The following is a 16,939-nucleotide window of genomic DNA, read 5'->3' on the forward strand; positions in this document are numbered from 1 at the left end:
GATCTAAAATGTGACTACTGTAGTTCGCCACCCAAGTCCTAAAACGAGATAAAGAGAACCCAATTAAACAAATGAATTGAATATATTTTACTGTGTAATAAAATACATCGATTTAAAGAAAATTATCAAAATGTACATACAAGTAGTCCTCAACTTACAACAGTACATTTAGTGACTGTTCAAAGTTACAACAGCACCGAAAAATGTGACTTACGACCATTTTTCACACTTATGACAATTGCAGCATCCCTAGTCATGTGATCAAAAATCAAATGCTTGGCACTACTGCATATTAGGCCAGAATAAACACAAGATCCATTCTGGATCTGCATAATTGAATAAGGCTAATCCACCTGCCTTGGTATCGGAAGAAAATAATACACCAAAGTCGAGCTTCAGCAACTCTTTATTTGGCCAAGGCCCTTAGATGGGCAAAGACACAAAGGCACGAGGGTAGCATTGACACACAGACATTCAGAGTAGAGATAGGCTGGTTACAAGGGCTCCAGCATGGCACTTAGGAACACACATTACATGGGTCAATGCTTGACTAAGAATACCGCCCCGTTAAACAATCCCATGTATAATTTTAGTGCACAGAAACATAAAATGGTTGACAGATACAGAGTTATTCTTTATTGACCCATTTTAACTCAATTGTTACCCCATGGAGGGATTTGCTATAATCTCTAGAAAATTTACCTTCTATTCCGCCGGCCTGGTATTTTCATTCAGCCTGCTTCTCTAGCAAGGAACCAGTTATCTCTTCCATATCATTGCCCATCTATTTGTACAATATATGAAGAATGACCTGCAATCCCATCATTTATAAGTTATTATAAGGTGTTTGCTAGCTCCCAGTCTTACTTAATGCATTTTCTACAATGGTGTTTCTCAATCTTAGCATCTTTAAGATGTGTGGACTTCCTGACAACTTCTGGGAGTTGAAGTCCATACATCGTAAAGTTGCCAAGGTAGAGAAGAAACACCGTTCTATAGAGATATACAGTATGGCATTATCTGGGAACAGCTGTCTCTTTAGCTTTACGGCATTGTATAAAAGATGCTGTTGCTTATTTTGGATACATATAGGGCTACACATGCCATTATTCTGTGATACTACAATATATTGGACTAGTGATCAGCATCCTGAGATTCATTTTATTTTAAAGCAAATGTCTAGCCATTAAGGCAGCAAAGTCAGGCTTGAAACATTAATGGAATGTGTGGTAAAGTTTCAGAAGCCAAAAGAGGGAAGTGTGGGTGGAGACAAGGAGTATTTGTGTGCAAAGAAATTCCAGTTTTGAAGTAGGAAGGAATTTGCAAAACTTTGCCTTGTCCTATGACTAGCAGAGGCAAGGTTTTAAAAAGTAACAATATTCCCTTTTTAACATTTGTAAAACGATAACAGCTGTATGTACATGGCACTACAGTAGATGAAAACCATGTAACATCTCTGGAGTATAGTGAATCTCTTCCTACTATGGCCCTTAAATAAGTGATCTGCATCTCATGTAAGGAAGGGATAATTGTGAAATGCTGTCTGTCACACAAGAAGCTCACAGTGAAAACGGCCTTAGCAAATTGTGTAAAACACAAGGCTAGAATAAAGAGTGGAAAGAGACCCTGAATCTGTTCTGGAGTCTTAAAGCATAAAATGTAGCAGAACTCAGACATTCTTATTATGCCGATCTACAAAATTGTTAAAAGTCACATTCAGAAAGTCTAGAATTCTTAATGCCACTCAATATGTTAATTCTTTGCTTTTTGTATTTATTTGTTTATATGTATTCATTTAATTTTTATAAAGAAAGGAAGACTGAGCAGTAGGGAATCAACTAGAGGTTTAGGGACATATAAGAAGATACAAAATTAAGCTAAATACAAGTTCTTTAATCTTCCTCTGACCACTGGAAACCAACTCAACTGATCATATAACAACAACAGCTGTGTTAGGTTTGTGGCAAGAAAGATAGATTGTATATTAACGAGCCCCAGTAATTGGGATACCCATTGTGCCCAACTCAGTTGTGGGGTTATAGGATTAGCAATCTGTCTAATGGAGAATGCTTCTAACCAAGGAATTGCTACGATTTTGGATGTGATACTGACAGGACACATAGGCTTCATAGCTTAGTTTTGGCACCAGTTCACATTATAGGGGCCAAGCTGCTTAAGGAAATGATAAAGGCAAGCAGGGTTCAGTTATAATAGTTTGCATCCTAGAGATGGTATTTCCTTCTGTGAATCTTGTACTCCATACTCTTGCCAACCTCTGGGTTAGGCTGCCAGTCATAAGAAAGCCCTGTGTTATGGTAGAATTTATACTCTTTATGCTGTCAAGCTATGTGCCATCTTGGAAGCACTCTGTGCACGTTGGACCACTGTCTGGCACTTTTCCCGTCGCAAGAGTTTGTTGTTTTCAAAAAAGCCTTCATTACGGGGTATCCCATGAGAGCCATCAGGAAAAGTCAAAAGTCCTGTGGGAGAAAACAGAACATTATTGTTCAGTAGGAAAGTTGATTTGTGCATGCAGTGCTATGAAATATGTCTGCATGTATCTCAGAGGATGGTATTTTTAAACAAACTCTCACATATGCCCTGTTCCATGCTGCAGGAAACTTCCCAAAATAGATTTAATCCAAGATTATTAGCTTTGATGCTTAGTTACACCCACAGGATGTATCCTTATCACTCACCAAAACCATCAACCCGTCCACCCTTGAATTCTCCCTCGAAGATCATGTTGTCATAGCGTGTGAAGACTCCAACACCATTGAATTTTCCCTGCACAAATTCCCCTTCATATCTGCAAGAATAACAGGAGTGTGTCTGATAGGATATTGCTATCTCATTTACAATTACTATAAAAAAGTTCTTTAAACATCAGTACTAAATAAAAGGAAAAGGGCCTTAGAAGTATTAATGGAATATTTTAAAACATTCAGTGGCCATTCTACAGCATGCCAATGATCTATCCTGAAAAAGTATATGGCAACAAATATGGGATATTTTTGTTGCCTACTTGTATTAAAAGAAAATTAAGGTATATAAAAAGCAACAACACACAGTCAAAATGTTAAATAATAAAATTTAATTTAATGTAGAGCAAACTAAAGTATTACACTTAGGCAAGAAAAACTAAAAGTACACATAGATTGGGAAACCAGGCTTAATAGCAGTAACTGTGAGGATGATCCTGGAGTCTTAGTGAACAACCAATTAAATATGAGCTAACAGTGTGTAGCAACAGCCAAAAAAACCAATGCAATTAATTCTAAGTTGCATTAACAGAGGGATACAATCAAGATCAAGCGAGGTAGTGATACTACTTTATAAAGTCTTAGTAAGACCACACCTAGAACACTGCATCCAGTTTTGGTCACCACACTATAAAAAAAAGATGTTGAGACTCTAGAAAAAGTGCAGAGAAGAGCAATCAAGATGATTAGGGGACCAGAGGCTAAAACATATGAAGAATGGTTGCAGGAACTGGACATGGCTAGTCTAGTGAAGAGAAGGATCAGGGGAGACACGATAGCAGTGTTCCAATATTTGAGGGCCTACCACAGAAAGATGGGGTTCAAGCTATTTTCCAAAGCACCTGAAGCCCAGACAAGGAATTATGGATGGAAACTAAACAAGGAGAGATTCAACCTGGAAATAAGGAAACATTTTCTGACAGTGACAGCAATCAACCAATGGAACAGCTTGCCCTCGGAAGTTGTGGGAGCTTCATCACTGGAAGCTTTCAAGAAGAGACTGGACTGCCATCTCTCAGAAATGGTGTAGGGTCTCCTGCTTGGGCGGGGCATTGGACTAGATGAACTACAAAGTGCCTTCCAACTCTGTTAATCTATTATCTATAGTCATTCTACAAAATTCTTTATTATACCATGAGCAATATGTACTACATATTTATTCTTATTTTCTGAAAACAACTCAGATCATGCATGTGGATCCTCTCTTTGAACTAGACAGTACAATGCTACTGAACTCACAATCTGGTACTCACCTGGAACCATCTGCAAAATTGAGCACTCCATATCCATTGAAGAGACCATTTTCAAAGTGTCCTATGTAAATGCTGCCATCAGCAAAAGTCAATTGTCCAATACCATGTCGACGTCCTAATGGAAGAAAATGAGAAGCATTACTTTTCTATCAGTGGCCAAAAAGGTAGATACTGTTGTTTGTAAACCATATCTTATCAATCAGTGTAATGACATGTTACTTTATATTAGTTTCAAAATGAAAATCAAACAACAACAGAATCAGTGCCAGATAATCTGGTAGGCAGACAAAGAATGGAAGGAACCTCTTGTTGTTTGTTCCTTTTACCAATCATTATTTATAAAACATGTGGGCTGCATCATTCCAGGCATTATATCATGCACAGGTTCACAGCACTCTTTTAAAAAAGATATGTGAAGCAGGACTAGTTTTCTAGATTTGACTGAATAGCCACTATTATAAAGACTCTCATATACCACACTGATTCAAATGTATATCTGTAAAGAACATTTTTCCCCAGCTGGGCCCTATTTTGAAACTGGATGGAAATGAAATGGACTTAAGAAATTGCTGTCCAGTTTTCACTCCATTTTTCAGCTTTGATAATGATGTTGGCCAGGTGTTCTGGTTACTATAGTCCTGACTGGTATAAAAACAAGCATTAATTGCTTTCTTTTCTTGAATTAGGTCTTTGAGGGCATATAATTTTCAATGATAGATCTTTGGTATGCCACATAAAACACTCAGTTAACTCTTGCTTATAATCTGGTAAACTAAAAATAAAATGAAATTTGATTAATAAATAGGAAAATCTTTCTATATGGTGCACTGGGCGGATGGTGGAAATAACACCCTTCTTTCTGTCATTTGAACTATGTTCAGAATGTTGCAGTATAAATTCAGTGCCAGAAAAGTAAACATAGATGGCTCCAACATGGAGCAAACTCAAACAAAAGCAGATATGTTACAGGTTCAGAGCAGAGCTCTAGTTTTCAGTAAGCAAGCAAGCAAGTTAGTTTCTCTTTCACTTTAGAGCTGAGTACAGAACAGAGATAAACCATGCTCAGATTTTTTTCCTTTAAGTTTCAGCCCTCAATTCAGCTCTCATTGGCTGATCTTGTTATTCCAGTTCATGAATATACTCTGACAGACTAGAAAGAGAAACTGGCAGAACTCTTGTGAATTACTATTGAGTTTTTAAAAATGAAAGAAACAGCTTCCCCAATTGCTTTCACCACTTCTTCAGAAAACTTAAAAGCAAAAAACAAAAAAAAAGTCCAGCATATCACCAATGTACTGATGGAGAAAGAGGTGAAAAAGTTTAGTGACCAGCTGTTGTTTCTTCTTTCACATTTTTGGTATGTCAATTGTAGATGCAAATATGTAGGAATCAGTGAAGGGGTGCTTCAGAGCACCACTTATCAAAGATAGCAAGAAATCCCCAATGCCCATAAACTACTGTACCTCTTAAAGTACCGGAAGTTTCAGTATTTAGTTCCTTCCCCAGTCCTGTCAGAGACAGATGTCCCAAAATAAGTGTTGAGAGCAGTGATCAGTGCTAGATGGGAGAAGGTATGCCAGTATCTCTATACATTGGACATACCAAAGAACAGATAATCGCATACATAAAATGAAAATGCAACATATATAGCTGGTTATAAGCACTGTCGACAACACTAAGTGAGTAGGTTTATTTACCCCAATCCTTTTCCTTCCAGGCTTTACCCTTCATATAGTCATAGGTAACGGTAAAAGTTACACTGAAACATAATTCCTAAAGTTGCTCTACTTTTGAAGAGAAATTCTGGGATTTTGTTTCTGTGCTGGCAGTAGGAAAAAGCTTATCTTTGTTAACTGTCTTATTTTGTGTCATATAACACAGGTGACTGGAGAACATTAGTTTAATTCCAAACAATAATCTTATTGCTGCCTAGATTTATATATTGTATGACTTGCAAATCCCACATGATCCTATTAAGTATATTGATGTATTCTGGCCCATCATTAGTAACCAATAGTAAACCGTATAGGGATCGTGAAGGGGGTCATCTCCATCTCCTGATAAAGATATCTCGGTAAGGAGGGCAGAGAGCAGATTATTCTTAGACATCTTTTTAAAGAAAACCTATTTGCAGAACTAGTTTTAGAAGCTCTTCTCTCACCAGGATGAAGCTTATGTTCTTTGTTGCCATCCTAATAGAGCCATTCTTTGCAATAGTCAAGATAGCTTCTTATAGAAGCTATTGCAAAGTTGAAATTAAGAGTTTGTAGCCATCCTTCTCTAAAAGCTATGCAAGCATCTTCATTGCTAAATGAGACGAATCACCTCTAGTCACCTGTAGATCCTTATTATATGCAAGCTCCTTTTATGAGAGGTCTCCTGGCAAGAGCATGGATTTCTTTTATCAGCTATATCTATGTCAGCAATTGTTTTTAAGCACAACATAATTTTCCAAATTTAGAAATATTGTATGAACACAAGGTACATATTTCTTGTTTCTGAGAAAAGAGATAGTATAAATACTATTTATTGTTAATGATTACTATTATTGCAATTGTAGGTTCCAATTGCTTTGTTTTCAGTCCAATTTTCTGTTTACAGATGTATACAGATTTGAAGTATCTTTCCTTTATTACTTGTGCATCTAATACATGTTTAAAATAAATAAGCTCTTTTATTTCTCTCTGTTTGTTGAGACAAATATTGAGAGTGTTCCCCTTCTTTTACACTATGAGTATTTACTTGTTCTATGGTCATTTTCATAACTTCCTCCTAAAAGAGTTTTTGATCTAACCAATTTCAAAACAATTTATTCTATTTCATTATGACAATAGAAAAAATTATCTGGCTTAATTCTCCATAGTAATAAAAATAGCCTGAATCTTTCCCAAGTAGGGTCTTACAAGTGAAACTGATGGTACTGCACCTATGAAAAATTACTTACCTTCCTTCCATTCCCCACAGTATTCCTCTCCACTGGAGTAAGTGAATGAGCCCTTAGTCAAAGTCATGATACTAACTTTCAGGAAGACAGGATAGCAGCTGCAACAGAAGTTTTAGGAATATGAAAATAGCGTGAGACAAGTTTGAAAGGGGAGAAGAAACATTTACAAAACTGTTGGGTCCTTGGTGCTCCCTGAGCTTTGTAGTTTTCTTGTTGATGTTTTATTACCAAAGTATGGTAGATAACATCATCAGTGCTAGGAGGGAATGGAGTTTACATTTACAAAACTGTGGCAGTATGAATGGGAAAGTTAGACTGGGTACTGTCAAGAGAAAGGGTATGGCACACTGTTTATTACTACAGCAGACTTAGCTTGCTCCATTTTGAAATAAGCAAATAATTACCATGTAAAAGGCCCTCCTGTAAGTCCATTGTCCAAAGTAATCTAACTGTATCACTAAAATCAGAGCAACCATGTTTTATTAGATTTTGTTCCACTCATGCAAAATATGATCTGCACTTCATGTCTCAGCTTGATAGTAAGCTAGACACCATTTCTGGTGCTGTCCAGATATCACAAAATCATAGTATTCATTTCATGCATGATATTAGCAAACATCACAATATATTTTAGAAAATATTGCAATTGCATAATTAGTACATTCATAGCTTGAAATGTCTAATAGCCTAAGGACAATATAGAAAGTAATTTAATTCCAAACCAGGAAAGGGCTATGTAGTTTCTCATTAAATTATGAAATAACTGTGCATTAATATTATTAATATTGTTATGATACTTAAGACTAAGAATTTTAATGATCAAATTGACCGCATATGTTACATGGATACATATAACAGGCACAATATTTTGATGACTGGCACATTATTTTCAAATGGTCTTCTGACAAAATAAGAACGGGTTACTGAAACACTACATAATGTATTTAGGGCTGAAATAAAATATAGAACTGGAGAGTGCTGCTGTCCAGATTCCAGCAAGCTACGTATCACCCTACAACTCAACTTATTCTTATATTCTTTAAAATGGCATATGGAAATTCTCTTTGAAACATCAACAAAATACCAGACAAACTTTGTGCTTCCATATTGATATCACTTAAGTTCTTCTAAAACAATTTATGTGAGAATCACTTCTAAAATACTAATAGTAGCATACTGCAGAGAGTAGCCTCAAATCAGACAGTTACCCTCAGTGTGATAAAAGTAAATTTTGACCCCGTCTTTCCTTCAAGAGAGAAAGCATAGCTACCTCACCTCTTCTGCACACATAACTTTATTGTCATTTTTTTTTACTGAGAGCATACTGGCCCACATTAAAAATAAAATTCTGTTGCCTGGTGGGTGTTTGGGTGTATATTTACCCAAACATATAGATAATACTAATATACACATGCTATATAGATACATATATACCCGCAAAACACACACACATATTCAAAATGTATAGTGATATATATATATATATATATATATATATATATATATATATATATATATATATATATATATATATATATATATATATATATATCACTATATAGAATGTGTAGCAGAAAGAGAAAAGTCCAGCATCAACTGAATCTAGATGTTCTGCTTCAGACACCACAAAGCCTCCTCCAAGAAAGCAACAAGGAAAACAGGTTGTGAAGAGAATGTGTAGTATCCCAGACAATCCTGCGGACTCTGCTCAAGCATTGCTTATGTGCAATACCATGATATGGTATAGTATATCATGATACCTTACATTAAAAGAACATCAATGAACAATGCCATTCATTGTATTTCAGAGTTGAGAGATAATAAATGAAAACTGCTGTTTCTGTTACTATTCTGCAATTTTATTCATATGAACTTCAGTGCAATATTGAACTAGATCACTTCCAGTTCAACCATTCCCTATATCTCAAACATAGAAGAATAAACTTCTTAAACACAGGTTGCTATTTGCTGTACTCTTATGGGATCCTCCCTCAAATGGTATTGATATAGTAGTTCAGTTCTCACACCACAGACTGATTTTCATTCTACAGGTATTTCCCCATGCCAGTTGTATATAAAGCAACTTCGTACTTTCACTAGAAAACATATCCAATCCTTAAACAAGAAATTTAAGCCTTACATCTTAGATTGCTACAATTTATTAATTTTATTTCACTAGACTAGATTTAAACTAGCTTGAGCAAAAGGGCTCCACTTATGAAACATGCATGACTGCAATTTATCTGGAATAACTGTGGACACAACTTGGGTGGTCTCTATCCAAAAAAGAGTGCAGCTGGATCAACTCAAAGATGCAGACCACCCTTCCACAGCAGGTAATCAGATGGAAGTAATTTGAATTGAATACTAATAGCAGTGAAGCGTAGTAGAGTTACTGCCTTTCTTTCAAGCAGTTGGAACATTTACATGGTATATTGAATTGTATCATCTGTGGAGTAGATTCTAACAGTTTCATATTTCTGAGATTCACAAGGCTTCTGTGGTTCCGAGTTGCTTTGTCCATCACAGCTTCAATAGCTTGAGTTGGGTATTGTTGCATCTGTTATATTCTAATGTATTAAATGCTTTTGATAGTCACTGAAGAGTAGGAAAGAAAAAGTGGGCAATGCTACATAACGAAACTGATTCCTTATTGATAATTGTTGCTGCTATATGAATAACAGTACTTATGGTTGGCATGGTGAGAACCATCCTTTCCCCTGTAAGAAATGAATGGCTATGTGATTGCTTGTGGAGAAAAAAGAAAAACCAAAGACTGCTGAAACATTAAACATTACAAAAAACATTAATGTTTTTTGAAGCCACAATGGTCAATTTTACATATCTAAAAAAGCTTTTACTACTTATGCTTTCTTTCATCCTGCATGCCCAACTTGTCTTTATTGTTAGTTCTTCAGGAGCAACATTTGGAGATACATCAGCTACAAAGATAATTATATTTTTTAGATATTCATCTATCCAGTACAGGAAAATGCACTAATATTCTACCCGCATTTCTGTTGCTTTGCTCTATAAGTTCTGTCTGTAATCCTTTGAGGAAAAATGAGTCACAAATGATTGGTAAGCAGTAATAGTATATGGGGAAAATGTTCACTTCTCAGACTCAGCTGTGGCCATATTCCTCAGGCGTCTCCTATTAGTGGATTATCTATTCAGCATACTAGTGCTATACACTTATCATGAATCCTCTGGTAGAATCATCCTCATACACCATTGGATAAGCTGTTAAGCATGAACATCATTTCTCATACTAGTGTATAGTACACAAAGACAGTAATTTCAAGTGTAAAAGCCAAGGGGTTTCAGAATAATAATCACATATACTATGAAGCAACAACAAAAGATGTTATGTTCTATTTTCTTGATAACATCTCCAATTCATTTTTTTATTTTTTTATTTTTAGGGATCTTTAGAAAAAAATAGCCTTTTTGTCTATAGCTAATAAAGCTAAGATTATAAAAAATAGGAGTGCTCACTTATTATATTACATTAAATGGGAAAACTAGCAGCATAATAACTATGAAGTGAACCAAGATTTCAAAACTAATCTCAGATTCAAGCCACACAATATTGTACACAAACCAATACATCTCATAGGAGAAAGTATAAAGGAATGTTCCCCAACTTGATTTTCTCCACATGTGTTGGATGACAACTTCCATATTCATCCAGTCAGTGTGTCTATCCTAGCTGAAGAAAGTAAGATTGAACATTCAATATATCTGGAGTTTGATAGGTTGGATAAGGCTAGTATAAAGGAGCAAAATTGTGCCAGTCTTTTCTCAAATGCCAACCAGAATCACATTTTCTAAAAAGTTACTGCTGTGAAAATACACATTTGCATTCCTCTGAAGGGAAAAATTTGTAATTAATGATTAAAGCTGGTTAAAGGACTACACAAAAAGAATCAGAGACCTGCTTGTCCTTTCAGGGATCTTACAGTACAATGACTGCTGCTTCCCTGGAAATAATTACAGCTGTTTTACGGAGCAACTGCAGTTGCTCAGCAGCAAACCATGCGGGTAGCAGTTTCCCTATTTCTGAAGACATCTCCATACACATCAGCAGAATCTGATTCAATGAACAAAAAGCCAGAAATCAAAGAGGACCTACTGTACTCCTCTGCTTTAGTTTTCCCTACGCCGCAACATTTCAGGCAACGCTAACAGTCCTGAGTCATCACTTACCCCTAGGCAGCATCCCTCAGTAGTGGAATCAAAACTGCTCACTGCAAAGTCTCTTTTGACAGCTCCGCGACCGAGCCCAGCATCTTTAAGTCATGCCCTGCAGCCCGGAACCACACCCATCTAGTAGACTACAACGGCTCTGCACCCCGCTTTACCGGTCGCTGCTGATGCTTTCCACTCAGCCTTTCTTCACGTTGCAGTGTCCTGCCCCCAAAGCCTTCCTGCCCGCCCGGATTCCACGCAGCATTCCCGGCCGCGGCATCCCTGTGCTTTTATCTACTCATTGCACCAACAATGACCGCGCCCCTCACCTTGATGCAAGCTTTGTAGCAGCTGCCACCAGCCGCACGCCCCCCCTTTGCTCTCCCCCATGGGCCACCGCCTCCCTCCCTCCTCTATGCCAGGCTTCCCCCCATCCATCTCTCAAGGCACTCGCCCACTAGGAATTGTCAGCTCACGCTGTTGGTGGTTTCCTAGACAACCGGTAGTAACGCGCCCCTCTATTGCCCAGCCTTCCGGCTAATTCTCCCTTCCCGTTCCTTCGTGGCCTTCTTTGTGAAGGGCAAGGAAATTTTCACGGAACGGCCATTTTTCTGAGGGGCACAAAGACAAGGCTTTCTTCTCCACAGAAGCGAGAGGCTGCCATGCTGAGGCTCTCCAGAGCTCCCTTCGTCTGCTAGGAGAGATGCCTTCTGCGGCGCCCAAGAGACAAAATTCGGGAAAAGATGCTGAAGCAATTAGGCTGTGCCCTTGAAGAAGAAAATCAAAACGGGGCGTTTATGAAACAATAAATCTTAATTTCAAGTGCCTGACTTTTGTTTTTGTTTTGTTCAGTAAGGAATGGAATGAATGTTTCTTTATGGCTACTGGATAATTTCAGATGGCTGGTTTTTGTTGAATGATATTTATGCATTGAAGTTGTCTTTAAACTGTTTTGCTGAAATCTTACACCCCTCCCAAAAATTGATAGCAAATCCACAACAAGGAAATGAATATTTCATTTCAACTCCAGGGATGTTTGAAGCAATTCCATTAATAATAATAGCTACAATTTATTAAGCTTGTGTATAATGCCCTAAATCTTAAGGCCTCTGGGCAGTTTCAAAATCCCTTCATGTGTTAAGAGATTTAGACAAAACCAATTTTAAAAAGGCTACCAATTTCAAGGAACCTGGAGGATATAAGTCATGCATTGAATATGACCCTTTTTACTGCCAGAAACATTCAAACTAACTGAAAATAGACAAAACAAAAAGATATTCTGACTTATTTTAACTTATGACATGGCAGCTGGTCACAACAGTCACTTGAACAAAACAAAATGAAATGATGTTAGATAAGTTATACTAAACAACTGTGACTCATTTGGTCATCTTTTCAGATATTTCTTTATCCTCATCGCCTTTAACAATAAACAAGCTTCTAATATACTGCCTTAATTGGAAAAGGGAGGGAACGAGATGTGCCATGAAAATAGCCAAGTTGAACTCTACAGCATAATCGAACATGAATAGATGACCGCAGGAAATGTTTTATGACATTTTATATTATGTCATGTTTTATGATAATTTTTATGTTACAAAGTATTTATAGAATTTGTCAAATTTCAATTCCATGGGTGTCACAGATTTTGGATTTTGGACATGTTCTGTAAGTTAGCCTGTTTGAGGTACCTTGGTTTAAAAATTGTTGCCCAATGATGCATTGTTTCACCCAGTTAAAGGTTACACACAAACACAAGAGTTTTACTATCTAGTATATAGATTATGACTGGAAAACCAAAGATATTTTAGCATAGAGGCTAGGCAAATATCAGAAGATTTCTGCTTTACTGACTTAAATATGTGTTTTTACCTTACCTTTGGAGAACATGAGATGGAGCTAATACGAACATTCTGGCCTTCCTGGGCCTCTCTGGCCATTCAATACCATTAACCACAGTCTCCTGGACTGGCTTTAAGGCTTAAGAATGAGAGGCACTGGGTTATGGTGCTTCTTCTTCCATAGCCTGTTCCATTCAGTGTTGGTAGTATGGGTAGTTGAAAAGTTAAGCCCTCTAGCCAGGGGTGGGATAACTACTGGTTCGGGATTTACGAGGTTCGGTGATTTATGATGTGTTTCCCTGCACGCTATGAGCCGTGCGCCTGTAAATCATCATCAGTACGCTGCATGCAGAGAAGCAGCCTTTGAAACAGCCCTCTTTTCCTGCTTTTTAAACTGCAGCTGTGCCTCATTCAGCTGCTGAAGTTGAAAAATCAGGAAATAAAGATCAGGTAAGAGCCTGGGTGGGTGGGTGGGCAAAAACATCAGCAGACATAGAACCGGTTCTGTCTGCTGCTCTTCAGAGCTACCGGTTCTACAGAGGTGGACAGAACCAGTAGAAACCCACCCCTGCCTTTAGCCCCTCCGATGTGGAGTTCCAGTGCTGGAGCCTTTCACCACTCCCTTTTAACAGCTGCATGAAGCTGCTAGGTTTTCTGACATTTGTTGGTGTGGAATTTAGTATCATTAGTATGCTAATAATAATTATATATCTCTGGGATGGGGAGATACTGGCTTCAGTTCAATCCTGGCAAGATGAGTGGCTATGGGTTTCTGCCACCTCCCCAGGCCTAAATGTTACTTCATCTTTGACTCTGGATGGAGTGGCATTCTGCCAAAACTGAGCTGGTACACAATTTGGGGTTGGGGTGTTCATCCTGAACTCACAATTTTTGCTCAAGGAGCAGGTGGCAGTGTGGCTAGGGGTCCTTTGCACAGATTTGTCTAGTTGCCAATTGCTCCCTTTCCTGATCTTGCTCACAGACACTCATGTCTTGGTCACTGCCTGTTTGGATTATTACAATGTACTTTAAATGAACCTGCCCTCAAAGTCCACCAGGAAACTTCAACTGGTTGAGAACGCAGAGCATGCACAGTAATGGGGTCCCTAGGTTTTCTCATATTGTGTGAACTGCACTGTTTCAGTTTCCTTGCAGGAGCAACTCAAGGTGGTGGTCATCAGAATTAACCCAGGTAATCTGTGGGACTGCTTTTTCCTAACAACATTTACTCAGAGCAATAGCAGTAGCACTTAGACTGCTTCACAGTGCTTTACAGCCCTCTCTAAGTGGTTTACAGAGTGAGTCAGCATACTGCCCCCAATTATCTAGGTCCTCATTTTACCGGCCTCAGAAGGATGGAAGGCTGAGTCAACCTTGAGGCTGGTGAGATTCAAACTGCCAAATTGCAGTCAGCTAGCAGTCAGCAGAAGTAGTCTGCAATACTACATTCCAACCACTGCGCCACCATGGCTCATCCTGTTAGGTCAGATAGTGTGGCATGCTCCTAATTCTTCCTCTAAAATATTGTCAACTGATGGGAGCTAGAAAGCGTGATTGACCATATAACAGAAAAACAGAATTTAAATAAGAGAAATTACATTGTCTATAATAATAAATAATAATCTAGCCTCAAAGGCACCATTTTCCTATTCCCTAAAAACTTTTGGAAATAAATTACTCTTGATTAATGTAAATCATGTAAAATCATTTGAAAACATGGACATGTCAATTCTCATTCCTAATTCCAAATAAATCATGAATATATTAAAAAGGTACTGAATCACTATAAGATTCCTGCAGGTCAAGCTACACATTCATTAAAAACACCAATAACTGCAATATTTCTTTTTCTCTTTCTTAGTTATGTGTCCCACATAAGGTATCATAACTGATATTTTAGTAAGAGTTGGTTAAAACAATTTGTAATATAAACTGATCTGGCAGTTTATATTTTTCTTCAGTGTGAAAATTTTATTTTTTTGTATTATATGAGATCCCTCATATTTTTATTCTATGATAGCTAAGTGAAATTTAATTGGATAGTAATCATTTGTTTAACTATGCTTTAGTAAATAAATCATATTTAACTGCAATACAATGCATTGAACCATAAACTACAGTTTAAAAACTAGAGTATGCTAATGCAAAACCAAATAAATTAAATGATTCCCTATGTATTGCTTGAATCAAGAAATTCTAATGAACAGGTAAAAGGAAGAATCTAGTTTTAAAACTGTAAACTTGAGTACTACAATAGCAGTTCAATATTTTTTTCAGTGGATAATGGACCTATATATCATATCCCTATGATTATTCCATAAATATTTCAGACATAACACAGCCAGCATGCATTGGAATAAATATTACTGTGAATTGCATTGATAGTAACAGTTTTGGTGACACGCAAGCACTTGAGAAATAAAAATGTTTGCCAGAAGAAGGTTTCATTATATTCAATATATTATGCAATCCTTGTGCTAAGCAGTTCTGAATAAAAAGAATAAAACATATTATTGTTAACAACATATTATTGTTATTAATAACAACATATTATTGTTATTTAATGTTTGTTATTGTTATTTAATATTTAATGTCCAATAGCTGGTGATTTCTGAGAAGCACACTCAGGCTGTTAAGGAAGTGGGAAGGGGGGTTCATTTTTCAAGTTTTTAATAGCTTAAGCAAAACATTCTCCCCTCCCCCTCTTTAAATAGGAACTGTCACTTTGAAGAGGGAAAGTACAGCATTTGCAACACAGTGTTGGCGTGGAGCGAGGAAGGCAATGATTGCCAAGTGCGCGTGCCGTCCTGAAATGAGTTGAAATGGAGTTGGGAATGTAGGAGTTGCGATTGTTCTCCAACATTTTTATCTCAGAACAGCCAGAAATACAAATTCTGTCAATTTCTCCACAATAGAATAACTGAAACAAAACAACCAGGGGAACGGATAATTAAAACAGACGAGTTCTAACAGGATTTATTTACTAGATTTTTATCCTGCCTTTATACTTTATGAGTAATTCAGGGTAGTAAGCATACATAATACTCCTTCTTCCTCCTATTATCCCGACAACAACAACCCTGGGTTCTGCTGAGAGAGTGTGACTGGCCTAAAGTCACCTAGTGCTTTCATGCTTTAAAGTGGAACTAGAATTCACAGTGGCCTGGTTTCGATGCCAGCACCTTCAGCACTACACCAAACTAACTCTTGGGTAGGAGGAAGACAAATCAAGAAAACGGTCTGGTGACTCCATCATTCAGTAACAGTGTTGCCTGATTCCCATGATGAAAGTGAATGGGAGCGTGTAGAAAATTCTTGGAAACCAACGAGATCATAAATATTCAGAGGGTACCCACCTATTTCCTTAAAAAAAGGAGTCTTTAGAGGCAGATTATTGCGATTAAAGGCTATGGGATAATTTGTTATTTCCCGTTACAAGTTTTAAGTCCTTTAAGAACCACGTAGTCAGTCCAGTACAATTGCAATGACAGCCTTTCTTCAACTCGGACAGTAGGATATATAATTTTTATGAAAGGGTTTACAGTAAGATCCTATGACATTCCACAGCGGTGTTATACGTACGTGATATATTACTGTACATTGACATCGCGAAAAGAATTGTGTAGCACATTGACAAATGGTCATTGCAATCAAGGCAGAATACGTAGGTGTGATTTAGCAACAGAGCGCTAGGTGACATAAAATGTCTTCAGCATAATCAGGAGGCGATACGATATACAGTAAAATGTACATGTAATACAGAATGCGGGCGGCGCTCTGCTCAAGAAACGGAATTGTGACAATAGGGGCCGAGTGGGAAAAAAAAGAAGCGCGGGTTGAAAAGTAAGGAAAGCATCTATATCTATGCTCCATTCAAAAGGCATGACTTAGCTCGGAAAGGGGAGGCGGAACTCTACATAACGAGGGGGCGTGCACTGGGCGGGACAA

At 37.5% G+C, this 16,939-nt stretch overlaps 1 protein-coding gene across 5 annotated transcripts; it reads right to left on the minus strand.

Moving 5' to 3' along the window:
- Positions 1-390: 390 nt before the first annotated feature.
- MORN4 (MORN repeat containing 4) lies at positions 391-16,712 on the minus strand. Of its 5 annotated transcripts, none has more exons than XM_026701217.2 (5): positions 16,574-16,645; positions 6,960-7,057; positions 4,016-4,130; positions 2,700-2,809; positions 391-2,480 (listed from the first exon to the last, which is right to left on the minus strand). In XM_026701217.2, the coding sequence occupies exons 2-5, from the start codon at positions 7,024-7,026 to the stop codon at positions 2,332-2,334; spliced, it is 441 nt and encodes a 146-aa protein (XP_026557002.2). In that variant the 5' UTR covers positions 7,027-7,057; positions 16,574-16,645; the 3' UTR covers positions 391-2,331. The 5 variants fall into 5 exon arrangements, with proteins under 5 accessions (XP_026557002.2, XP_087789037.1, XP_087789036.1 ...); XM_087932911.1 differs by lacking the exon at positions 16,574-16,645 and adding an exon at positions 11,169-11,562; XM_087932910.1 differs by lacking the exon at positions 16,574-16,645 and adding an exon at positions 11,480-11,559.
- Between the last annotated feature and the right edge of the window lie 227 nt (positions 16,713-16,939).

This window comes from Pseudonaja textilis, chromosome 4, assembly GCF_049901715.1.
Source record: "Pseudonaja textilis isolate UNSWEBS1 chromosome 4, rPseTex1.2, whole genome shotgun sequence".
Lineage (NCBI taxonomy): Eukaryota > Metazoa > Chordata > Lepidosauria > Squamata > Elapidae > Pseudonaja > Pseudonaja textilis.